Raw genomic sequence first — 27,840 nt, 5'->3', positions numbered from 1 at the left:
TTTAATCTTGTAGCAATTTCACTTTTTCTAAAATACGTTGCCGGCCTAATAGATCGCAGTCTATTGACCGGCGGTCCAGTAGATCACAGTCTATTGACCGGCAGTTCAATAGATCACTTTCAAATCTGAATACACATAAAAAATAGACGAAAATATTTAGTTTGTAATAAAACAACAAAATCCCTTTGATTAGGTAATAATAGTGAATAGTGCGACATACTACATCGGGGAAAACTCAATCTACCCCAAAATAATGGAGCAATGATAATAGAATGTTACTAAATAACACAAAACAAACTACACATCAAATTACTTTATTTCACAATAAATTAACAAGCCGTACCAACGTTTTCAACAGTGGCAATGCAAACTATTAATTCATGACCAAAAATCTCAGAACCTGGTAAAAAAAAAATGTCTTAATGAACGTCATGATTTAAATGTATATATTTCAATTCAATATAATGAAGTAACAATCAAGCACTCATATATTATATAATAGATTTCTATATGCAGTTCAAAAGAAAACATTTAGCACATAAAACATTCATCAACATGTACAAATATGGGGGGAATATGGGGGGGGGGGGGGGACAACATCACATCCAAATTACAAAACAACTCATAATACTTACCAAGTCTCTTTTTAAAATGATGTAATTTGAACAATAAACTCAATTTGAACAACAAACTCTTTTACATTAAAAATTAAAAGCAAATAACACAATAACAATAGTTTTTAAAAAAAATCTAATGCATGATTGTTTTAATATTCTTAACATTTTCTCAATTCAAAGTAAATAAACAAGAAAGTTCTGTGCCAAGAGACTAGCAAGGTCTTCAGCTTGATTTGGTCTAGATGCTTTATATTTCAGCTGGATGAATGGTCTGTGTCTTTTGTCAGCTGGATGACTGGTCTGTGTCTTTTGTCAGCTTGATGAATAAGTCTGTGTCTTTTGTCAGCTTGAAGACTCTGTGGTTTCCTCTGTTGTGTCTTCCTCACTGGGAGTCTCGTCTGCCAACATCTCAAGCAGAGTGTGGAATCTTTCTATCACCTAGGAGTTTGTATAAAAAAGACACAATGGTAATGTCAGCTAATGGGGAGATTCATAGTACATTACTTAAGTCCAACTTACTTGTGCTGCGGTGGATCCAGGAAATCCTTTAGAAATGTCCTCAAATGTTTTTGACCCAGGACCATGAATCTTCACACTTTCTAGAATCACTTTATCCATATCTCTAAAATATCAAGAAACTTTAATGGTGATACATGTATTTAAAAATACCCTTTTTAAAGGACTACTTAGAAAATAGAAGTCTCTAAAATAAAATCACTTTTGTGATACAACAAAAATCTTCACCTTGTCCATGCAAACTGCAGACTTGGAGTTGTCTCTCTTGCCCCTTGCAAACCACCAGATTCCTGACTAGCACAAGCTTTTACAGATTCATCACCTGGGCCAAAGCCCACAACACTGGAAATAATGGTTGCAGATGGAGATCCTACACTCTTTGAGAGAGACTGAGTTCTGTTTGGGTCACTTTCTTCACAGGCTAATGACCTGTTTCTTGACTCTGTGGTGAGGGCTTTAGGATTTGGGCTCACCTTTTTACTGACCGCTGGCATGGGAGATGGATTAGATTGATCACTGTAAAACACTGGGGAATTTGTGTATGCAATGATTTGATTGGAGTCTGTAGGACTCTTGAGGAATCCCATGTTGTCTATGCTGGACATTGAAAATGCTGGTGACACACAACTTGTCTCTTCTGTCACAGGTTTGGGCACAATGCGTCTTTTTTCACCTGTTTTCTTTTTCTCTGTATTTGCAGGAATTGTAACAGTTATTTGTCTCTGTTCTTTTGCACTTACAGAAATGTTTGTATCTGAGTTAGATGTTTTATTGTTCATTTCAGTAATCAACGAAAATCCCAAATTCTGGTTTGATGAGGATGCTGCAGATTTTGATGGACTAGACATACTGTGTACATTTCTACCCAGCTGTGAGGCATCTACAGACAGAGACACATCAGAGTGACTTATCATGGCCTCACGCACTGCTTTGGCAAGCAGGTCAGAACTTGTACTGTCTTTACAATCAACATAAGAAGTATGTCCGTCAATGGCAATCTCCTCAACAGCTGATGGGGCTGTTTTCTGTGGAGTCAAATTAGCAGTCTCCATCCATGAACTGATGGTAAATTCTTTCTCCGAATTCTTCTTTGGTGTTTCTGTGTTTGGAATAGATATTATAGCACCTGCAAAGTCCTCATTGCTGTCTGCTGTGACTGTCACTTTTACAGCCTTAGAAACACTAGATAATGGAGAAGTCTCCTCAATTTTAACACACTGTTTTCCTGCATTGGTCTCACTGGTCTCTTCGTGCCGCATCTGGTCCTGATGAGGAATCAAATCCGGCAAACCACCACTAAGCTGGAAACCTTCTGAATTTTCCTCCACGCTCTCTGGATCATTTCTTCTTAAAAGTGAACTAGATTCTCTTTCTTCACTGACTTCAGAACATTCTTCAGATGGCGGCTCTGATGTGGATGGTAAGCTTTCTGAATGTGAGGTCTGGTTGTCACCGGTTGCAGCAGTTGTACTGGAGCTTGTGATTTTCTTAACTGGAGATTCGGCCATTTCGTTGATGGAGAAGAAACGACCATGTTTTCCTTTCTTTTTGCTGGATATTTTTAACTAAAAAGCAAAATATCACGTACAATAATTTTGAATTTCAAAATTAAGAAATCAGAACACACAGAGCAAATGTCTTGAAGCACATTTTTTTTTTAATTAATTTTATTTGGAATTTTTGCAGGCCAAGGATTATCTATTTAATACTCATCTTAACAAGAAAAGTAAGTAGTCAATAAAAAAACCCGGCTAGTTATGAAAGACTGAACATGTGCTGTTTGTAATATGAATAAATACTAGTATGGTCCTGTCTTGAGACTTTACCTTAATCCCCACGCTTTTGGGGGGTAGTATTTGAACGTTCTCCTTCTCTGCTACCTCTTCATCCTCCTCCCCCCACTGGGCGGGGGTCATTGGCTCTGCCTTCACTGTCACACACTCCTCCTCCTCGTCCTGTGGGACAGGGCGTGGCTTCCCCTCAGGGTGGTACTTGACCCTCACCTTCTTCAGAACCTGTCTATTGATTCTGTAATACAGCTCTCCATCTATCACCTGCAGAAAGCATATATTCAATTGAATGTAACTGAAGAAACAATATATAAGTTTTTAGGTAGTTAATTAAAAACGAACAATGTTGTCCAAACAGTAAGACTCTTTATTTCAAGGTCAAAATTTTTAAAAGAGTTTTCCTTTATTTTTTACAATTCTGTTACAAAGACCAGGTTGAATCTAGCTTGGCTTAGTGTCATGATTTCTTAGAGAAATATCTTGAAAAATATCACATTTTGATAAAATACAACAAAACAAAGGAGAGATATTACCTTCAGGCAGCAGTTGGTACAATGGATGTTCCTCATGTGGAAGTTTTTGGCATTGGGATTTTGGTGGCAAGTACACATGCACTTCTTGGTACCATCAGGATTCTCATCCTCTGGGATAACAACCTCCTCAAATTCATCAAACTTAAAACCATCCTCTTCATCACTGTCTCCCAGAGTAATCTCCTCAAACTCTGTCATATAACTACAAGATTGAATGAAATAAAGTATGCATTGACAATTAGGCATAAAATGTTGCCCCATCTACATTTATATGCTGTAGAATCAAAGGTTGCATCAAAGAGTTAAAAAGTGAATTAAATTTGTTAGGTATATTTCATTCAATATCTCTGCTTATATGGAATCTGAAAAGTAAAAATTCATTGGAAGTTTACGAAAAAAAATTAAGAAAGCAATATTCCCATTACAAGCACATACCGGTATATACGTTGGTATGTACCATAGCGGTGCATGTACCTGTCTGGGTTTTTTTTTTTAAAACAAGTATACGTAACATCTCACATATTTTAACAGTCAGAGAGCTTTTCCACATAGATTTTAGTACATGTATAGATATTTCCAATGTATCTTACCTGTCTGGGGGCTTTTCCTCTTCGAAGAACAGGGACAGATCATCCAAGAGGTGAGGCTGGGACTTCAGCACAGGCTCCAGGGATTCCTTCAGTGCCCGGTCATCCTCCCGCGAGCCCGGGCTCCACCTGGTCAGGATTTTCATGATCTTCTGGTAGTGGGAGGGATGTCTCTCAGCATACACCTGAAACACACAGTTTGTATCGTAAGGAAAGTCTATGGTCTTGCTACAGTACCAAAAAAATAAAGAGAAATTAAAAAGGTCTTTTTAGAAAATATGAAAGAATATCAAGTGAACATGTATATTCTTGGTAATGACAGTAAAATGTTAAACAAACTTCAAACTTTTTAACAACTATAATAGCATGCAACTCTGAAATTTTGACCTACTATAAATAAATGCACTCAATAAGTTGGATCAATTGTAGCTGCATGTATTGAGAAATTTAGTTTTACCAGTGAGGTTTTAAACTAAGATTTGAAATTTTTTTTTTTTAAAATGGGTAAATTTACATGTATGTAGGTGAAATGTTTAATAGCCAGTTATATTTGAGATCAAATCTTTGTACAAGCTGTATTGCCCACCTCTAGCTTTCGCAGAAATGTCCTGGCTCTCCGGAATCTTAGGTTTTCCATAAAGCATCCACATTCCACAGCCTGGCTAGGAGAAAGGAATGCCGAAAAATCCTCCATCAAGTCTGGGTAATTCCTCAAAACTTCTGTCATCTCTTTGTATAGCTGTAAAGAAAACAATTATTTAAATCTCAAGAAAATTAATTAACTAAAATAACTACATATACAAGTCACCCAAACAAACGTCCATCTTTATAGGCCACAGTTAAATTTCAAACCCCCCCCCCCCCCCCCCAAAACCCACAAAATCAATGTACATGCATGTACAGTGTATATTTAGTACATGTACTTGTAATTATAAGGATAAAATAATAATTAATCATTTTAAATTTAGAATGTCTTAATCATTCACAAAATTTCATGTACAACAGAAATGATTCCTTAAATCATATCTTTTTTTTTATTCTGAATTTGAAAATACAGACAAGATAATTCCTTAACCAAATATTAGCTGAATCTTATACCAATTCAAAGTCAAGTGACTATTACATAATTGCATGATCAGGCAGCTTGATGATGTGCAGTAGTTACTGTAATTAAGTAACTCTTTTATTACATATGTATACATTCCTGTAACGGTATAGCCATGCTTTGCTGTAATCTGATCATCAATATACTACATGTATTAAGAACCCAAGTTTTGAAGGATGTTACATTTCAAAGTCATTTGCATATATTCAAATATTTTTAATACATTTCCTATTGATTCTTTTCTGATCTTAAATTTGTCATCATTTTCTTTTTGAGACAGTTGACCTTATTAAATTTTATGATGTTTACTTAAAAACCTATTTTGGGAAACATGCATGATTAAGACACGCGAAGACCACAAGTCATCCATACGTTGGGGGTTGTAAAGTGAACACATTTGTAAAACCAACACTGAATTGTACTGCATTTATCACTCACTTAATAGAACCTACCCAGGACCTGACATTTTTATTGTGACACGTCCCTGTTCCAGAAAACCCTTATTGTACTTGAAATGACAACTCAAAGTATATAAAAAATTTTAACACAAAAAGTTAGAAAAGTGGCAATAGCGCGGTAGACAGAAGTGTTTGTTTCTGCGCTATCCACACGGGTGATGGCTATTGAGGCGGCTATATTTCCCAGTTTTATGTCCTATACGATACTGATCATACAGCTTACACTAGTCTGTGCTTATTCTAAATGTTGACTTTTGTTTTAATTTTACTGCAATTTTATGTCTCTGTTGAGAGTAATGGAAAAACAAGTGTGTATTTATACTGTAATTTCTACTTGCCTTGAATTTATATATCATTATTGAAACACCATGCAGTATTTTTTTTAAACCTAAATAGTTATTAAATTATGATCATATATCATTAAGTAAAATAGTACGAAATAAAGGAGTAAATGAATTCAATCCCAATCAAACTGCATAGTTGTGATGCATTCAATTCAAAGAATTTTTTTTTACATACAGTCTCACTCAAATAAAACATTGCAAAAAACACCCATTGAACACCAAATAAAATCAACATTAGTTCCAATACACAGTTTCTATAGAACCTCCCTCCTAAAAAAATATTATGTTTGAAGCAGGTATAAAATTTAAATCTAATATTAACATAGTTTTCTCAAAAAAATGCACAATAATTTCACTTTTTTCTGTTAACAAAACTTAATACTAATCCATAACTGTTCAACTTATCCATTTATTATGTGACTGAGGTCTAATCATAAATACCCGGTACAATATACTGTGGTTTCATCAATATTCGTTGAACACCAATTTTCATGGATTTCATTGTTAAGCTGATCCACGAAATTAAATGTTCATTGAAGTTCAATTTCAACTAACATTTTGTATTGATAGGATCATTGGCCATGAAATAATGTATCCTTGAAACTGTGGTTTTCAGAAAATCCACAAAAATTGATACCCACGAAAATTAATGAAACCACAGTATAGGTTTTGGTCTAATGGCTGATGTAGGGTATTGAGACAAATTAAGGAGAAATAGGATGCCTCCATATTGTGTCATACTTTCTGTTGATATTTACTACTTCCTACTGTATATTTTTTATTCCACACTCTTTTTATGCTCAGTAGCAGAGCATAATAAGATGATGTCTCAGCTACTGATCAGAAGGTCAAAGAATTCAAATCTGCTGGGAGTTTTAAATTTTTTTGTGTTCCTAAATATTTTCTTAAAATGCAATTTAGGGTAAATATTGTACAATTTAAAAATTTTGAAATGCTTACATTTGGAGTTTACATTTTGAATATATTCATGTACTTTTATGCACATTGTAACCGATATATCAGGGTGTTTAATATTGCCTCAATCTCGCATTGTTCAATACAAAATCTGGTTAACACACCTGGTAATAAATTTTAATAAAGTTTTCATGATCGGTTTAAAAGAGTTCATTTAGCTGTTTCGTAAATATAAAATATAATCATGGGTATAAAAATGTCATACCACTGCATCCCCGGGTGTGAAGAATAAGAAAAAGAAATGTTATCAATAGCACTGGTCATTGGTCAACACGTAAAGTATCAAAGTATCATTTTAAATGTGGTCAAAATGGTCACCATAAATCTCAGGTACAGACTGCTACTAAAGTTTATCCTAAACAAACAAAAAATCCCTGGAAAACAGGTTTCTCATCTAGAATTACAAATGTACTACAACACCTGAACAACTAAAATCCATAACTATATGTACAAGAAAATATTTATCTTAAAAGTATTTTTCACTGTTCATTTTTTTTAATAATTCAAATCACTTTTATAAATTTCAATTTTATACGCCTTGAAAAGAGATTTGACTGTTCTAAACAAAAGGAGGTAGACATATCCAGGCGTAAACCCTGAATGTTAACTACCATAAGTTAACTTTTAAGACACCCTGTACAGTAACAATTGACTGAGGACAATACACATTTCAGCAAAATTACCCACACACACTTCAGCCATCATAATTTCTTCACTTTCCCTTCTTTCTGACAATGATTCAATCTCGTCATAATGGGAGGTTCTTACTCCACACATTAATGCAAGGATTACCCCCAGCCTGTTTATAGACCTCAAACAAAGCAAAGGATCTGACAACACAATGTGAGATGGGCTTTGCCTAATAGACTTTGAATGTATTTGTGGATATAGAGAGCAACAATATTTGAACAATCAGAAAGACTATCTCCCACTCAAAAACAGAATGGACTTCTCTCGATATCCGAGTGTTGATTTTATTAATGTGTAAACTTTTTTCCTTGGATTTTGTTACCCTCCCTTCAATAAGAATAAACAAGCTATGTTGTTTTTTGGTTGTCAGCTGGGATAAATCTGACACTTCTTCAATGTCTTCGTATGGTAAGGCAATTATTACATAAAAAATATAATTTCGATTTCGTGGTCTCTTCACTTAAAAGTTGTTATCGCATTTCCTAAAAAGTGTAACACACACAAAAATCAATGAGTCGTGGGCCCGTTTCACTTTCTTCTCGGAGCTTCATCTAGACAGGCCGGAATAAACCATCTTCTCATAGCAGTATGTGAATCCCTTCTCAAATTTCACTGTATTATATCTGGACCATGGAGAATTATGTTTTAATGATGCGGTTTGACAATACAAGTGCGAACAATGACTCTGAGATCACCACCACCTCAACCCCCGTGTATCAACCACGCCCATCCCTTCAGGACATTTTCAATGAGTACTGGGAGTACCGTTTTGCCCAGGCATTTGGAATCTATGTTTTCCCTATAGTGATTCTGCTGGGGACACTAGGAAACATTCTGAGTTTCCTGGTGCTTTGTCGACTTGCCATGAGGACCACTTCCACCTGTATCTACATGCAGGCGATAGCTGTGATGGACCTAGCCGTGTTGTATGTCAACGCGTTCAGGAAATGGCTCACCATCCTCAATGACGGGACAGACATAACTACCACCAATAAAGCCGCCTGCATTGTCATTCATTTTTTGTCCTATTTTACCTATGATTTCTCTGTCTGGCTCGTGGTTGCAATGACAGTGGAAAGATTCATTGCAATCCATTTCCCGCTTAAAGCGGCTCAAATGGCTACCCCTTCACGAGCCAAAAAAGTCACGCTTCTTCTATTGGTGGTCTTTGTTGCCATTAACAGCCACATGTTTTGGACTGTTACGATTGACGATCGCGAATACTGCATTCCAGAGGAGAATTACGAAGAGTTTCATGATAAAGTCATGCCATGGCTGGATGCTGCCATTTATTCTTTTGTTCCGTTTGTAGTGTTATTGACGTTTAACATTCTGATTATTTACGACAACAGAAAAGCCACTTTGAGAAGGCGTTCAATGCGAAGTCAAAACCGGAGCAACAGAACAGATTCAAGACAGCAGTTCCACCAGAGACTGACCGCCATGCTGCTATCTGTTTCCTTTTCATTCTTAGTGTGCACAAGCCCAAAAGTTATCTTTATGTCTATAAGAGAAAGTGCTTTCCAGTTCATTGTGGATGGAAAAGTGAACTATCAAGGCTACGCATCATACCTGATGGCTTCTCGGATATCAGACTTTTTTCTGTATTTGAATCATTCTATCAACTTTTTTCTGTACAGTATTCATGGACAGAGATTTCGGCGAGAATTAAAGAAAATGTTTTGCTGTGCTCGAGATGGCCTGAGAAGACTGAGCACCATTTCTCAAAGCCTGGATGGAACGGCCAACAGCCGAGTTACCAGTGACACCAGCCTTGGTAGCTACCAGATCAGAAACAGCAATGGCGTTGTCAATCTCAATCCTGCATTTAACTCAACAGAAAACCACATCTGAATTTTTGACTTATTTTGAGATTTAGTGACTTTTTCTAGAGTTTTCTAGAGTTGCTTATACATGTATCAGTTCACCCTTATATCATGGAATTTACCAATTACTTGCAGTTAAGTATTTGTTATAAATATTCATATATCAACTTTATTCAGACTTTTTATTTACATTACATTAATCGTATTTCAATATTCTAACCCTGTACAGTTGTTCAGCATTTTATTAACTCAGAAAATATTTGGCAATGTTGATTTACATTGCAAGTATCAACTAAAATGATACAATTCTACCACAGCTTTTGATGGCATTTGAAGGACTTGTTGGTAGCTTTTAAACAAATGCTGACCGAATTACTCCTAGAACAATCTGTAACGAGACAGATATTAAATTAAGTCATTCTATGTAATTATGTTAATGATTGCTTTGACCTACTTTTCTTTCATAACAGTCTTGATTCTGTTCATAAATTTTATTGCATACTAGGCAAAAATAAAGTTCACATTTGAAACTCAAATTTCCTTGCCCATGAACATCTACTATGACAGTATAACAGATCATTTTAATGTTACATTTGTATTTTATATGTATTCAAAGCATTCTTTCATAATTGGTTTGCCATATAGCCAATCTAATTATTTTTCTACAATACTGCATACAAAACAACCAGCATACCATTAGTACGCTAAAGTGTATTTCTGTTAGATGAATGGGCTTTAAAAATTACTTAAAATATTTCAAGATCATTGAACTAATGAACATGTAACATTTCTCCCACATTTCATCACTGAAAAGTCAGTTGAAAATTCTAAATATTTAAAATGAAAATCATCATAAAACTTCGCATATCAATAACATAAGTGTTGGTGCACAGATTAATCTGTTAAGTATGACTTTCATAAAAAATATATGATAGACAGTCACATTGTCTTCGTATTTTTTGACTGACCCTCATACACACTTCTTTACATCACTTAATAATATGGTAAATATTAGGTTCATGAAATTCCATTCAGCATTCATAGATGGGCTGACTCTTGTTTCATGTTGTACACATATACAGTATTAATGGCCAAAATTATATCATGTTTGAAAGAACCAAAATTCCAGAAAAATAATCGAATCAACTCTAGATATGCACATGCTACATTTTTAACCATTGTTAGCTACAAAGTTTCTTGAAATTCTGTTTAGCAAAAGGAAGTATGCTACTAACTTCCATGCTTAAGACAACTTCAGCAAGAGAACAAGTTCATACCTTGACAGGTGACTGTTCCGATCTCCCAAACTCATACAACAACTTAAGGAACTGTTCGTACGTGGTGAAATCATCTTTCAAAGCCTCAGCTGCCTTGGTGAGATAGGCCTGAGCAAAGGCTGTGTCTCGGTCGTCTTTCTGTTAAATGAATGAAAACAATAATCTGGATGACAAGTTGAAGACTCACCAAAAGCAATATTTATTCATTTGAGGTGGGTTGGGGGATGCCATGTATTCACTGTTTTGAGTTGTTTATAATCAGAAATCAATAATCAGTCTATCTTGTGTTTTCCGAACCTGCGGGTCTGTGTCTACAATGTCTGGAGCTAACATTGCCAGTGTTGCATCTTTCCGTCTTTTGGTTTTACTTGACAGGTCTTTAGGATCTTTAGACAGGATGGTCTTTGGGTTAAACCTATAGACATAAAATCACAATCAGTGTTCTACTCTTTTTTAAAAATTTGACAGAGAAATTATAATGAAGCATAAAAATTGAAGTGTTCTCTAAATAGTATCAATTAAGGTATTCAATCAGAGAGCATGTATCAAATTTTCAAAAGTACAGCCACAATGATTTTAAGAAATGGCTTACACATAATCAATCCATTTACTAAGTTAAACATACCAGAGTACCCACATAAGTACTTCTCTCTAAATCTGTTAAACACTAGACGTCAGGGAAAATTTGCTAGCCCTCTCCACTCACCTACCATTTTTTAATGATTCCAATGTACTCTAAGAAAACCACCACACTGAAAAGTTATTTTTAAAGTTAAACATTGCACTGACTTGATGGTGGTGCTGGCGGCCATTAGGTCGGCCAGGTGTTCCGAGTCGTCTTCATTATCGTCCTGGCTGTCGTATAGGTTCGGATCCTCCACCTCCGTATCATCACTCTCCACCGAATTACGCTGCTCCCGATGTTTGTGGAACTTCTTTTGGAGATTTTTGCGAGCAGACTGCTTTTTCTGCTGTGAAACATCATCAAGTACTTCATCGGACAAGTATTCAGACTCCACTACAAAGGGGTTGGTATATTGTTATAAACATGTGTTTTTATAAACCAGTACACTTGCATATGTTAATCGTCAAAATCAACAATAAATATTCAGTATTATTTACAGTGTAAGTCATATCCAAGCTCAAAACAATTTTTATTCAAATTTTGAATTATTGTAGAATCACATATTTTTGTTGGGTCAAACTTTTGTTGTTTTTGAACCAAATAAAATTCTGTTGGCATTCAATTTCTTCATATCGTTATCTTTTTGTATTCATTAATTATTTGGTAAAAATTTTGTAACGGATTTAAATTTGTTGATTTTAACTGCGAATGAAAATAACAAAATTAAATCCTTAACAAATATATCTGCTTCTACAGTAATAAAAAAATGCAACCTCACTGTGATTACATTGAAAGGTATTTAAAAAGCTGTGACTAAACCAGCAGTATATGAATCATTCTCAAAAATTGTCAAAATTCCTGTCCATAGGCAAAAATGAATATTTCTGTATTTGCTAGCTTAAATATTTTGGACACAATTGTTGATACTACTCTAGTGTTATATTTCACAATAGTCATTGAAGATTGACACGCACAAAATCATAAATTACAAGCAAGTATGTAGGTGTATTCAGCAAGAAAAGCCTTGTCCATTCTAATGGTATGCTTTATTAGCTTTCATAGTTTTATTAATTTCAATTTTTCAGTAGTTTCTTCATTTGGATTTTCTTATTACATCTTAAATAATGTTTGGAAATTTTTTTTTTTTACATTTTGCAAGTAAGATAAACACTTTATATTTTAACCAAGGTACCTGTCCATAAATCACTGTCCTTCCTGTTACCATGTTGTGAAATTAAAAAGAATAAATTGATAATGATGTACTCAAACTCTTCTAAATTAAGATAAAAACAGCCCACTTTATTCATTAGGTTTGATGGTTGGAAAAATATAACCCATTCACATAAAATAAATGAAATTTTCTATGCCAGGGGATTCACAGCATGGTTATCTTTCGCAAGTATCCTCTGTTACCAATATTACTCCTTAAATGGACAAAATATTTACATCTTTTAACTTGTTTAGCAATAGCATACCACACTGGTATCCATTTACAATCAATATCAGCAATGCCTAGGTGGTTGTCTTTGTAATTTACTGTATGATATGTGTGTGATTTTGTCCTTCCTGTTACATGTATTGTCACTACTGAAACCTCAGTTAGAGGGAATATTAAGTGCACAAATGGACGAAATGGTAACAGTTATGACACGATGGGATATTCTGACATTATTTATGTGCAAAGAACTCATTTTAAGCACATCAAGTATATTTGATAACGTTATAGAAATTGTTGCTCATACACATCAAATATTGCTATTGATGTTAGACAATTTATTAGCCTAACATATGCCTTTCTGTGATTGGCAACAGCAAGTGATAGCAAGGACATTTGATACTGTAAAATGGATGATACAGGAATCTATGAAAATTAGAATAAAATTCTAATTGTCATCATACATATAAGTGTGGTATAAAAACATGACATGCCGTCAGAGATTAAAGTGTTGTGATTTAGATTGCAAAATTCCCTCAAACATACATCATACTTTGATGTATCTAACAAGTAATAAATGAGTTAAAGTCACAATGTAGAATTTTAAAAATGTTTAGAACTGAAATATCAAGGATTTTTTTATAATGACCCATTTATCTACAGGTATAACTGTGTGTGGAAGGAGGAATGTAAATTTCTTTCAGTACTAGGTACCGGTGTTCAATATTTCGCGGTATCAAAATATTATATGACACTGGCACTAGCTGATATAAATACAGTACAAGTCTCAGCAACTTTTTGTTGATTTTAGCTCTCACCTGTATCACATTCACTGGCCGTCTCCATGCCTTCCTCCTCAGTCTCTGTTTCATCTACTGCTGCCTTCACCGAGACTGGAGACTTGCTGGATAAGCTTCCCCCGGGTGATATTTGGAGGTTACTTCTGTTGACACACGGGGGACGTGGCAGTATCTTACACTGAGTTTTCCCCAGGACTCTGTTCATAATTTGTGAAGCCGCTTTCTTTGATGGAGATATCACCATTTTCACTACCAGTCCCTTGGGACAGATTGCCCGGGCTTGTTTCTGCAGTTGCTGCCTTCTGGGACTTTTTCTTGGACTTTTACGAGGGGTCAAATATGGACTCACTGCTTTAGCTGGAGATGTGCAGGGCTTGGGAGCAAGAGGGCGATATTTGCTCTTCACAGGTGTTGTCTCGAGAGCCTTTTGTGCAAATTTTGATGGCCCTCTTTTAGGAGAGATCATTAGAGAAGAATAAGCAGCTACAATTTGCAGGGCTGATTTCATTGAGCCTCCAGAAGCCACAGGTTTCGGCTGTGCTGAGGAAATACTGCTCATTGTTCCAATGAGCTGGGACCTGTTAGGGTTGCCTTGGTCGTGGTCAACAGGAAGTTTAGTTGGCGTAAGTTTGTTCACATTAAATCTATTTTCAATTGGTATTGCTAGTAACCTTTGTGGCTGGGTATGTTCCGATGTCTGTATTTTCTCTTGAACTGTAGAAGGAGTGTTTACTGAGGGTCCAGCATTGTTCACTGGTCTGGGTGACACTACATTTGTAGCCTTTCCAACAGATGCTGAATGAGTCTTTGTTTCAGTCAATATTTTCACTGGCCTTGGAGAACTTACTGAACTGTTTCCAGAAGCTACCAGTGTAGTATCATGACTGTTGTCTGAAACATCAGACACACTATGAAAGGAACTGGAATCTTGGATCATGTTGTCACTGAAAAACACATTTCCCACAGTGCTTTGACTTGTTGTCTTTCCTTTGTTTTCCCTTTGTTCAGTATCAAAATCACTTTCACAAACAACTGCATTCTGATTGGAATTGGTTTCTGTCACTGACAAGTTCTGCTCTTTGCCTTTGTCTGTGGAGCTACCAGAAACACTGTCCATCACTCGTATCAATATCGGACTGCCTGGGTTCCCCAGGAGTTCACTCTGTCCACTCTCTTGATGAAGGGGAATAAATCCAGGTGAAAATGGAACTTTCTTGGTACTAGAAAATTGAAAAAAAAATATGTTTGCAATTTAGCTACAGCACTCTTATGATGAATTTACACTTTGAGTGAATTTTTCTTTTTCAAAGCATTACAAAATAAATGGATATAACAAGTTCTCTAATAACAAATCAAAATTAATTGACATTTGTCCCTATCACTTTGCTATTACATTATTTTGTTTTACAATCAAATATCATCCACAGAAAATTGCCCATTTCTATCATTTCTTTCTTATGATTTTCTTTTTTGCTTAAATCTACAAAAACAGGTAAGGAATCAGTCTACTTACTTGTTCAGAGACTCGTGAGATTCTTTAAAACTTTGATTCGTGCTGCATTTGAGATTTTCAGCGTCATTACTGTCAGTCTTCTTCATCTTCACTGTTGGTTCAATCGTGTCTGGAGAAATACATCGCTCTGTCTGGGAATTAGAGGTACTCTTGATGTCACTGGTGATCACCTCTTGAGTACTCTCAAAGGAAGAGCTGACGGTTCCCGAATCACCGTCTGACCACAAGTCCGAGACAGCTCTACCACAAGTCACTGGTTTATCTCCAAGTGGAGGCAGAGTGGTTGGCAAGTTACGACTCTGAGACGACGATGTGCTAGATGTGTGTTTCTGACAACTGATGATAGGCATGCTTTGATATGATGATGTTGTAAAAGGTTGACTTGATTCCATAGAATCGGTCACTATTGCACCTGGGTGAGTCTGTATTGCTGTGGTTTGTACATACACAGTTTGACTGCTGTCCAACAGAGGGGCAGTTGTTGTTTGTTTGCTCAATTCATTGACATAATGATCTGATGACACTGAAACTAAATTAGTGAGTTGGCTTGTAACAGCTGGTAGAGCACTTGATGTCAAAGGTGACTCTAAGCTTTGTGTGCCAACATACGAAACACTGGGACTAGATAACAGATTGAGTGCTTGGCTGCTTGACTTGGTAAGTCCAGAAGTACTGGATAAGGATAAACTTAATTCTCCGGCTAAAGAAAGTGACTTATTTGTCAGTAGAATTGCATTCAGAGGCAGTGCTTCATCCTGTGTTGATCCTGATGTCAGTAACACAGGTGTAGATGTACTGGAAACAGTGGAGAGGCTGGACTTCTCTGGGGTCAGGAGTGGGGATACGACCAAAGTTTGGATTTGATTTGGGTCCTGTGATGCAGTCATAGGTGTAGCAGGAGCCGAGTTAGATCTGGAGTCATCAATCTGGAACAAAGATACATGTATATGTATATTCCACTGATAATCTGTCGTGATGAAAATTAAATTGAAAGAAAAAATTTCTTTCAAAACAAGATAAATACTTTGATTTCATCTTTATTTGCTGAAGAAATAGGTAAAATGACCGTCTTATTAAAATCAAAGGAAGTATGGTGCATAATTTACCTAGTATACTCAAAATGATGAATACTTTACCCACAGAAATTAATGCTCATGATTGTTGAAAACAAAAGTAGTTCTTTTCAAGCTCAAGGTGTTATTGTATCTTAGATTTTTGCACAGATTGATACCAAGATCTAATTCAGAAGGTAATGCTTGGCCCTACCATTTGTTTGCCTGCAGACTCCACGGGGAGATTGACGCTGGAGGACCTCTGTATACTCGCCCTCCTCTCCACTTCCTCGTCACTGCTGGCCAGGATCTCACGGATCTTCAGCTCCTTGCACCATGTTGGCAGTTTCTCGGTTGGTTGATCCCTTGGGGGCATCATATCACACGAAGAAAACACTCCAGTGAAACGAGGAAACTCAGGCAACTTCTTTGTCAGTTTGAAGTTCTGTGAAAATCAAATAATTTTTGCAATTCCCTTGTAACCAGAAACAGGGATTTTTTTTTTTGCAAAATATATGAAATAATTACAGATGAGTTACAAGTAAATTCTCAAATTATCAGGCGAGCCTTACTTGAAAATATGACTACCTTGATAATATTTTGAGAAGCTTTAGAGCTAGTCATATTCTTGATGCGGACTCTGATTTGCTCCTCTGTTTTACTCGGAAGAAGAAATTTCCTAATGAGCTGGTGGAAATATGGCAGATGCTTAAACTGGTCTAATCCAAGAACCATTAGCCTGCAAACACACCACATATACTTATTATAATTGATACCATATAATGAAACTTAGTTCATCATTTAATTATCTTTTACATACAATACTGAAAGTGAAAAGTATTTGATTAATATGCATATATACAACAGTCATATACATGTACGTGTAATCGTGAACAAATTTTGTGTACATTTAAAATAGAAATTAATCAAAATAAAGAACACCACCAACAGACCAAGGTGTCAAGAACTGAACGTTTACATTATCAAGGGGATGTTCTCGTTTCCAAAACACTTTATTGTCAATCACTAATAGTTATCAGTGTTTTTCATTAACTAAATAATGTTTAATGGTTAATTAAATTACTTTTAAAAATAATGACAGTATGATCAGGTAAATCCGTTTGTGCCTACCTGTCCTCTGATTCTGTAAACATCACCCTCCTGTTTGAGCGGTCCACATCCTCCCTGAACAGAAATGCCCCGTGGGGGAGCAGCTCGGGGTACATGAAGACGGGGCTGGTCCAGATCAGCTGTTTCTGCTGACTTGTGAAATGTGGAATGCATTGTTTGTTGGACTGAAGAGTATCCCCGACTGATTTTGCTACAAACACACCAAGTTTAGCATTCAAAATACCACGAATACAGAAAAAACCATCCATGCATGAGGATTAATTACTGTAAATGTACTTTATTTGGCTGTGTATTCTATCTAGTGCTTTTGTCAGAATGCAGCTTCCACTGAATCAAGTAAATCCCTAAATGCCATGCATATATGTAAAATAACAGTCAATTTCAGAAATAATTCAAATGAACGCAAAATTGTTCAAAAAAGATATTTCCGCAAAATATTGTACACATCAAATATAATACGTTCACAGTAAATCATCCATACAAGTTGATATGTCATGATAGTTTACATGTATTTAACATGTTCAAAACCAAAGGTAAACAAAGCAAAGGCCTCATAGCAGATGTAGAAGCATTACAATGAACATGTAAATTGATGTGAACAACATTAAATACTTACAATGAACATCTCCAACAATGTTCAAGATGAGATCTTTCTTCTGTTTTGACAAGGTGTGGTAGTTCTGTACAAGTAACGAGGCAATGGACTTTTCAGAAGAGATATACTGCACTTTCCTGTCTGTAAACCCAAAACAAATGTTGATGTACCGGTAGTTCTCATTTAAAAACTTTTGAGGAAGAATGGGTAATTTTTACAGTTTCAGAATTTCTAACTTCTTTAAAATTAACTTAGTGTATGAATTTTTTTTCAAAAATAAAGAAAAAACATGTTTTCTTTTGTATTATAACTTAGCTTAACCTTACAATGCATATAGTATAGAAAGCTGACTTTTAAGGTGGAATAGCACACCTGAAAAAAATCACTAAAATTTAAAAGTAAATTATTTGATTCTGAAAGATATAATGGTAAATAAACTGAACATATGTCAAATAAGTGAAAAAATTGCAGTTTGGGGATAAAAAATGAATATTTAAAAAAATTCATTCAGTAAGTTACAACAAGAGCCCCTGCGGGATTCGAACTTGGGATGTACGAGTCACAAGCCGGACACTTTGTCCACTCGGCTATGAAGTAAGTTACATGTTAATGTCAATAAAATTTAATAAAACAAATGTTGTTTCGATCAGAGGTCAGCCATTTTGTGATGACGTGTTATTCCACCTAAGATTGCACCAATCTACGATAATGAAATGCACCTACTTTACTTCACCTTAACAACTGGTGATACAAATTTGAACTACTTGAGTGAATCAACTTCATTTAAACACATATAATTTTATATCTGGATTAACATACTTGGCTTGACCCTCTCAATCTGTTCCCACTCCATGTCTTTGTTGACGAGTTGGACGGCCTCCGGAAGGTTTGCTGCGTTGTACAGGGAGTGTGGGGTGATACACTGGGTGTTTGTGATGCTGAACTGATTCAATTCCATCTATATGTAAAGTAATATACTTGCATCTAAATTGGCATAACTAATTAAAATGACACATCTGACATGTCCATATCAAAAATCAGTAACATGATTATGAGAGGTAATTTGTCATAATGAAGTCAATTTTAAGTTAAAAACCTGAAAGTTATTCCCCTTCTAAAATCTTAAAAATAAAGTTTAAGTAAGTCTATTTGTCTCCAGCATTATGTTTTAATTTTAAGGTTAAAAATTAATTAATATATTTGCATTAACTAATAAATTGATGATAATGACCCTCATTGGTTTGTGTGCCTTACAAGAAGATTCTTGCTGTAATCAGCGACCTCTTTGTACTCGGACTGATTTCCCATGGCCGATACATACATCTGCGTCAACAGCTGTACATGCTGGAGAAGGAAAGATGAAAGTATCAAAAATCAAATTAAACTTATCAAAACAACACTTCTTACCCTATACATACATGTACATGTAATAAATCATTCATGTTTTTGAATTGTAATTCCATGGTTTACCTTCCTCATCTGGTCAGCTATCTGCTCCCTTTCGTTATCAGACATCACGTAACTCTGACTCTCAGCACTCTGCTGTCCATCTGATTCTGACGCCTGTCTTTTGTAATGAGCTCTAAAATCAAAAGTTGTGTGACATAAACAAATCTTGCAAATTTAAAAAAAATTGAGATAAAGGGAATGAGTCCTTGACGAAGATGGGTTACGTAAAAGGTTATCACATTAAAGCCTGCAAAGAATATTTGAACTTTAAAAAAAAGTGATTTACAATTTTGTTTGCAAGAAAATCGAATTGCTGATACTCATACTTTGCTTTAAACTTCATGACTTTTTTCTCTTCTTCCTCCATTGGCTGGGTCTCTTGGTAGTAATCAAAGAGTTCATCCATCAGCTCATTCATTTCCTTCTCTGTGCAACGATGGACAAATCATTAAAAACATGGAATAAAAAGCATTATAGTGCATTGGTTATTTGTTTGAGTACATTGCAAACAAATTGCAAACTTCATGTTCGTTACTTCCAATGTTGTTGTAATTATAGGCCTGTCAATTAAAAAAACAAATTAAGATAATTTATTGCCATCTGGTGAACTTTTCACAACTAATAAAAGAGCATAACCAACTGACTGGATATCTTGACAGCGCGGTCATCTCGTAACTCCTCATCACTGTCAATAAGGTCGTCCACTTCTGCCAGGTAATTATACTCTGGGTCCTTCTCCTCGTCATCCATACCATCATTAGTGTTCTCAGATTCTGTTTTAAAAGAACAAGTTTTGATAAAATAATTTAGGACAGAATGTGCACAAGATATCTGTGAAATCTTTAAATTCCATGTTTGTAAATGATCAATGATTAATTGATTAACTGTCAAAGGAAGGATACAAGGCTATTAATTTTGGACAATCCACAAAAATTAGGCCCTATCAATAAACAAGTAAATCATACAACTACATGTACTTTGAAATTTAGACAATTGGCATTGCAAGTACAACAAATAGAGGCAGTCCAGGCAAGATACCTGGAGGTTTGTAGAGAGATTGAAGAAATCCCTGCCAGTCCTCATCCTCACACTGAGTGTCGTACATGTCAGGGGTGAAGTCCGGGGGGACAAAGGTCGACTCAAGGTCAATGATGGAGGTGTCCTCTAAGGACAGCTTGGACCGAGTTCTGGCTGCTATTGTCTGCTCCTCCTGTACAGGGTAACAGGAATTAACATCATCAAAATAAAAGTCAGTATAAATTCTCTCTTTGTTGTTACATACAGGCTATGAAGGTAGTGAGCATTGTCAAAAAATCTTTTAGTTATGTCATTTTTTTCTTCAATGATTGCTATTTTCATAGCTCATTTGAACCATTCAGAAGAGCATATTACCACAAAATTTACAAGTACGTCTCTTTGAATCTCTCTTAAAGAACATGGTACATTTTCAGTCATATTTTGCCCTGTTTTAGAGCGATTTTTAAAAATATCACAAACAATTGAATTGTAATGTTTATTTGCACAAAAATATCCATAAATTAAGAATCTATAAATAGTTACTTGATTAGACTTTTACAAGGTTAATTGTGCAGGGGTTTTTTTAGGGGTCGTAGGGGGCCTGTATTCGGCCCCATTCCCAACGGTAAAAAGTATGTGTTTTTCCCAATTTCATCAAAGAAAATTCCCAAAAGTTAAAAGCAAATATCGTCTAAGAAAAAAAATCCCGAAATTCGTGAATAGTAAATTGGGATCGGGGTTTTAAAAAAATCTAAACCACATGCTCCACATAAGGGCCGCCATATTGTAACTGTCAACCATGTCGCACAATTCAAAGTATTACAGAAAAAAAATTAAACTGGATGATGTAAAAATGGTTAAACACATACTTTTCTAACAATACGGTTTAAATGTCTTATTTGAAATTATTTAGAGATATGTAAGGTATGACATTTTTCCCAATTTCATCCAAATGTCGCTATTTTTCCCAAATGGAAAGGCCCAGGCCCTTGTTTTTAGGACCTAAAAAAAAAAACCTGTTGTGACGTTATAAAAAGTGCATTTTCCCGTAACTTCATAAAACTGAGCAGAAGACACTAGTTTCTTAGTGGTTTTTTAAATAGTAGAATATGGCCGCAGCTGTCGCCCACGATGAAGCTCACATTTTAGCTTTATCATGTAATATTACATAAAATATCTTAAATTTGTTGTGGGTGACGGCTGCCAACACATTTTTCTCTTTAAAAAACTATGAGAAAATGTGGCATTTTTCATCATTTTTTACCAAATCCTAGCAATATGCCAAAATGTTGAAGTCGTAATTATTTTTTGAAACAAGATAAAAGTGTATAATTTGGTACTTTATATATACACACATGTTCAAGATGGTATATGTGTATTTTTATGAGATTTGAAAAACTTTTGAATTTTAGGGCAAATATTGAAAGGCACCTTCTTCTTTTACTCTCATTACTACATGCAAGTGGTTTATTCATCTGCTTATACATGTTTTCAAAGAAAAAATCTAATAATTACCCGTAATCTCTCCCTCATTTCTTCAGCTTCCTGAAACTTCTTACTCAGAGATTGCCGATATGATGGAATAAGCCTAGGTGGACCCATGGGGCTAAGAAATGGCTACAACAAAAAAGAGCAGGCTCAAACTTCTGCTGAATAATAACAACTAAATCAATGGTTTATGCTCATCTCTTTGCATGACATATCCCAATAACAAAAAGTACATGTAAATGGCTATGACAATACTGTGTGACTAACCCCTTTATATTCTTTCTCTGTAGTGGGGGTGGTATGGAGGTCTGCAGCTGACCCCAGGGAGGATGTAGGAGTCCTGGGGGTGAGTGGAGTGGAGGGACAAGGAGAGCCAATGTCACTGACCTGTGATGATGTTACACTCTCACTGTCCTCATCACTGAAACTCCCCTACAAAGTAAGCAAAAATTGTTAATCTTACCTCAACAACAGAACAAATACACCATTAAAAACAAGAGGCCAACAGGCCTTAACGGTCACCTGAGTATCATAGCCCATACACAAACCTCTTGATATATATATATATATATATATATATACATTTAATTATGGTAAGCTTCATTCTGGAGTAAAATATATACAAGTGAAAAGCTGTCAATGTGACAGCAAACCGGGTTTTCTTTTATGTGAACTTTATCCATAATCCATGTCAACCCATATCCAGTGAAATGGTGTACCCCTATATGCAATATTTTGCCAAAAAATGACGAAATTCAAAAGCTGGTATTTTTTTCATAAATTATCAGAAATCAAAATCCTAGCAATATGCACACCTCTGATATATGTACAATTGATCTGCAAAACAACAACTTCCTATCTTGAAAACTGTAGGAGGAGTTATCCGTACAATGAGGGTACCCTATATGCAATATTTTGCCAAAAAATGACTAAGTACAAAAGTTGTTTTTTTTTCATAAATTATCGGAAATCAAAATCCTAGCAATATGCACACTTCTGATATATGTACAATTAATCTGCAAAACAACAACATCCTATCTTGAAAACTGTAGGAGGAGTTATCCGTACAATGAGGGTACCCTATATGCAATATTTTGCCAAAAAATGACGAAATTCAAAAGCTGGTATTTTTTTCATAAATTATCAGAAATCAAAATCCTAGCAATATGCACACCTCTGATATATGTACAATTGATCTGCAAAACAACAACTTCCTATCTTGAAAACTGTAGGAGGAGTTATCCGTACAATGAGGGTACACTTTTGGCAGCCGCCCGCCCGATATTTTCACCATTTTAATAACCGGATTTTTCCTTCGGAAAACCCGATTAAAAATGCAGCATTTATTTCATGTCTAATGCTTTGCGAGTCTGACAATTTCATAAAATGCTGTAAACTAAATTTAATTCCTGTGTGTGGAACTTTCAAGAGGTTGGTAACAATAATCTAGTCACAAACATTTCCTGCCATAAATCAGTCCTTTCATGGTACAATGTATATACTTTAAAGTTTATCTTCAAAGGCTCTGTAACAAAAATTATTCCCAAAAACAAGTTAATCACTGGTTAATTATGAATAAAAGTTGCCACAGGTTACAGATGACTTACAGTAAGTGTATTGTCACAGAACTGTATCTTCATTGAGACTTTGATTTGTCAAGTATTCCAACCCTGATATACCACTGACCGTCCCGCCAGTAATGGACTGACCTCTTTCTCCTTCTCCGGGTTGTAATCATCATCCTCCTCCTCCTCCTCGCTCAGTTCAATGTCCAGAATGGTTTTCACATGTTCTTCCTTCTTCTTTAGTGGTGTTAAAGGCCAAGGATGCATCACCTTTCAATATAAACCAGGAAAAGTGTAATATTTGTTCAGTTAATATGTCAAGAAACATTCAATCTTCCCTTTACTGACATGCTATAAATTTAATTTTTCCTTACATCCCCCTTTTCCTCGATTGCTTTCTTGACCTTTGCCCTTGTCATTTTAGGTTCATAGGCTGCTTCCTTCAATTCATCTTTCGAAGTGACCTCATTTAATATGGTATTCCTCACCATGGCAACCACATGCTCATTTGTGATGACTTGCTGCAAAAACAAAAACACCGTCCTAAATATATATTACCAGTAACCAACGACAAATCCATACCTACATGTATCAATTATAGTTTTTCTCGAAGGCAATTATCAGCAGGTATTATATCCGAGGGACCTCTCGAATGAAAGCTCATTATATATATCCAATGGTTCTTCACAGCAGAGACATAAATAACAAAAAATAATGTTATTTATGTCTCTGTTCACACTGAGATTTCTAAACAACCATATACCACTGTACGTAACATATCTTAAATTGATATCATGTAAACATTAGCTGAGTATTTCCTAGTTCACACACGATGGCAATAGTACATCCATGTTGGCCCAAAATGATGTATATGATCTATTTAAATTTAGTCATAGTACTAATTTCAGTACAAAGCTGATATTAAATTAAATTTTGAACAATGCATGCACATTATGACAATTACAATAAACTTCACATGTATTTTATTATTAGGCTCACATGAAGTATTGTTTTGACATTGTAGGCAGTCAGTTTATTTCTACTGGCATTCTCCTCGAGTGCTTTCTCCAGTTCCCCCTCAGACTCCTCTTCAAGAATATGCCAGCCCTCACTGTCAGAATCATCGGAACACTCGTTGTCAGCCAGGGCTTCCTCTCCTTGGGACAAATCATCCCCTTCAGAGGGCTGCTTGCTCAAAGACAACTTTTTTCTCTTGCAGCTCTTTATCAAAGTTGATTTTCTGTAATCATGAATTTTTCTGGGTAACTTAATAAACAAAATAGAGTTGTATTTTCATGAGATATGAATCTATAAAAGTATAATGTTGTGGATTATGTACATGATGTACTTTTTAGTGTTTCTGAGATGAAGCCTCAGAGATTACTACTATTTATGTGGTATTTAAATAATACTAGATATTACTAATATTACTAGAGCATATGTTTCTCCTAGTTCAAGAAACAAGTATGCTTACAGAGAAACTGACAGTTTTCATGTAAGCTAATTCACACTCTTTTACAATTCACACCACTGAGAAAATTATGTGCATCTTATTAATATCTTCATAAAACCACAATAACTGAATAAGGTAGTGGCGGCTTTATAAATAAGGGCCTCAATATACATTAACATAATTTTTACCCTTGGCTTCTTTTGATTCCCCTTGTAGGTGTTCTCGGTGTAACTTTAACAGGTGGCTCCCGTAGTTCACTAATATCTATAGTGTGTAACGTGTCCGTATTTATTTTTTCCCTGGTTACAGTGGCTTCATTACTGCTTTCTATGGATCCATCATTAACATCCATTGTATCAGTTTCTCTCAACTGCAGGCTACTCTGTTCTCTACTTTCATTAGTGTTTACCCCTTTTCTGATGATTCTAGATTCCTCATCATTTTCTTCATCAGCAGGGCCAATTGAACTTTTCACATCCTTCTCTGTTTCAGTGGATCCGTCAATATTCATTCCTCTAAAATTCAAATAAGCATCATTCATTACATGTGTCCTTCCAAATAATAAAGTTATTCATGTTATTAGATTACATTATCAACATTATTTTGGTTGAAAATCTTCCGAATAAAAAAGTTAATAAAATAGAAAAAGTTTTCATGGAGTCCAGAGGTTAGGATAGAACGTCTAAAACATAAACCAGTTTTTAAGATTCGTGCCAAACAGGCGCCTTACAAGGAAACCACTCATTTTTGTTAAAAACTGAGTAGAAAAGAGAAATGTTCAATGAGTTTCTAATAAGCATTGAATTTTATTAAATCATGGTGTTTTTCATAATAATACTAACCACACTGCATGAAACAGCAAGTTGTTGTTGTTTACATTCATTGTTTTGGATTGTACGCTTTGATCCAATCCGACAAGCAAAATAAAATTATGTTCTCCGAACCCGACTTGAGTAAATTCATACATTTTGTTTCCGATGATATCAAACGAAATGCGACCATTCAATGAAACACTTTTAACTGCAAAATATGACATATGAATACACTATTCTATCATTATATTGTTTAAATGTAATCTTGAACAGACAAGCATATAATTCGTACTATAATTTCATCGGGTTCGAAAACATTTAAAAAGTTGAGCTAAATTTGGCGCCTTTTAGAATTTGTGTGGTGGCTAACCATGCTAACAGTATGAGGTTATTAGAACCACATGTTAAGCTTTTTTAAAAAAAGCTTACTGTCTTTAGAACAAATCTTAAACAGCAATTAGTTATCAAGGATAGTTTAATTCTTTTTTTATATATAAATGTCACCTTCCTCTACATAGCATGGCGAGTGGATTTATATCCAAACATTTTTGGACCTCGGGTAAAATGCTGACGATGGACCCTCCACTTTGAAGGGTCCAAAGTGGAGGGGGTGGAGCTTGGTTTGTCAATCTTAATTCAGAGTCCGTGTGATCTGTCATTCCAATTTCATCATGCATCTAATAGCTAAAACATATGGGTTGTTTATTGGAAGTTTAATTAAAAAGGGGGGGGGGGTCTTAACATTTAATGATTTTGACAACTTCAAATGAACTTTATCAGGATACATAAATTAATCTATGTTTGTGTGACAATTATTCTGAGTCCAGTGAAACTGGAAACAGGAAGTTAACTCACCTCAATGTTGAGAGATTTATTTTTTTTTCCTTGAATAACAAATGTTAATAAATTAATTAATAGATCTAAAAGACCATTATCCATTTACTGTCATTATTCATTTCAACAATTACACAGATATAAACTCCATTTTTTTTTTCATGATATTCATTGTATATAATGAGCAAATTTGAATTATGCCGGGGAGGGGAGTTTTATTTGCCGGTGTTTAAAAGTCATATAAATAAAACAATGTTGTGACCCATTCTGTTTCTGATAACATAATTGGAATGACAGATCAAACGGACTCTTATAAAAACATTTTATAATTAAGATTGACACACCAATCTCCACCCCCTCCACTCTGGACCCTCCAAAATGGAGGGTCCATCGTCAGCATTTTACCCCAAGCCACATTTTTGTGTCGTGTGTCGTTTAAGCCTGCGTGTCTAAAATTGAGAACTGTACTGTGTACCCGAGCTTGTAAGTTGATATCGACTCTAGGGTGAGAGAGATCTTAGGTAGGGTCGTGGACTCGCATTATTTTCTGTTCGATTTTGATGTGGTTTTTCCGATAGCGTCACATTCAAGTCTGTCAGCTACGTCATGCATAAACAATACCCGCTCCTTAACCACAAACTTTCTCATTGGTGGAATCAGCTTACCGCTGATTGGCTGCTGGTGCAGACTAATTATATGTATGCACGGACAAAACAACACTGAACTTGGCAGAGATGGTATTTTTGAAAGTGTGACAAAACATACATACGGTGCTTATAGCTGTAGCTCTACGAAGAAAATTTGGGTTATACTATGATATATAGATACAGTGCATTTATAAGATACTTACGAGAAACTTGCAATTTACGGCGCACGAAATATATACGCTACTTTTGAACAGATTAACATATCGTACCACATTGAAGAAATAATCCATTAAAAAAATCTTCATTCACTGAACTACTATTCATATAAGTAAAATTAATGTCGCAAAATTTCTCCTAATAAACAATCATGATTATAGTCTATACTCTGTCCCAAGATATTTTGGATTCACGTTTGGACGATTTTTAATAAAAATACACTTACCTGTGAAAGAAGTGCAATTGAAATAGTTGAAAGGGATATTTTCCAAGATAATTTCATTGACACGTTATCATCTTTCACTCGGAAAAATTCACAGGAACGAAAACAGATTCCTTACGGAGATTTATAATGGGGAATGTTTACATCTTTTCTCCATTCGGAATACACTCGGAATACATCGCGCAATATTTCAACGTTATCATCCGGGCTTGCTGCAATGCAAAATCTCCGTAGACATCACATTTTTTAGCATTGTATTGAAACCTG

At 35.3% G+C, this 27,840-nt stretch overlaps 2 protein-coding genes across 3 annotated transcripts; one reads left to right on the top strand and one right to left on the bottom strand.

Moving 5' to 3' along the window:
- Positions 1–298: 298 nt before the first annotated feature.
- On the bottom strand, positions 299–26,231 carry LOC128176344 (uncharacterized). Of its 2 annotated transcripts, none has more exons than XM_052842595.1 (29): positions 26,158–26,231; positions 25,030–25,356; positions 24,388–24,628; positions 23,763–23,909; positions 23,533–23,658; positions 22,091–22,255; positions 21,851–21,952; positions 20,357–20,528; positions 19,963–20,091; positions 19,645–19,744; positions 19,340–19,451; positions 19,124–19,213; positions 18,689–18,827; positions 17,891–18,010; positions 17,275–17,464; positions 16,732–16,882; positions 16,358–16,588; positions 15,092–16,017; positions 13,597–14,798; positions 11,508–11,736; positions 11,016–11,133; positions 10,719–10,856; positions 4,630–4,782; positions 4,047–4,228; positions 3,457–3,658; positions 2,960–3,187; positions 1,362–2,698; positions 1,137–1,239; positions 299–1,055 (listed from the first exon to the last, which is right to left on the bottom strand). In XM_052842595.1, the coding sequence occupies exons 1-29, from the start codon at positions 26,172–26,174 to the stop codon at positions 960–962; spliced, it is 7,473 nt and encodes a 2,490-aa protein (XP_052698555.1). In that variant the 5' UTR covers positions 26,175–26,231; the 3' UTR covers positions 299–959. The 2 variants fall into 2 exon arrangements, with proteins under 2 accessions (XP_052698555.1, XP_052698558.1); XM_052842598.1 differs by lacking the exon at positions 26,158–26,231 and adding an exon at positions 25,684–25,855.
- Positions 7,432–9,613, top strand: LOC128176346 (probable G-protein coupled receptor 139). Its single transcript, XM_052842599.1, has one exon. The coding sequence runs from the start codon at positions 8,246–8,248 to the stop codon at positions 9,467–9,469; it is 1,224 nt and encodes a 407-aa protein (XP_052698559.1). The 5' UTR covers positions 7,432–8,245; the 3' UTR covers positions 9,470–9,613.
- Positions 26,232–27,840: the final 1,609 nt, after the last annotated feature.

The sequence above is a fragment of the Crassostrea angulata genome, chromosome 3 (assembly GCF_025612915.1).
Source record: "Crassostrea angulata isolate pt1a10 chromosome 3, ASM2561291v2, whole genome shotgun sequence".
NCBI lineage: Eukaryota > Metazoa > Mollusca > Bivalvia > Ostreida > Ostreidae > Magallana > Magallana angulata.
The sequence above is the reverse complement of the archived record's forward strand: the minus strand, read 5'-3'. Positions and strand labels throughout refer to the sequence as shown.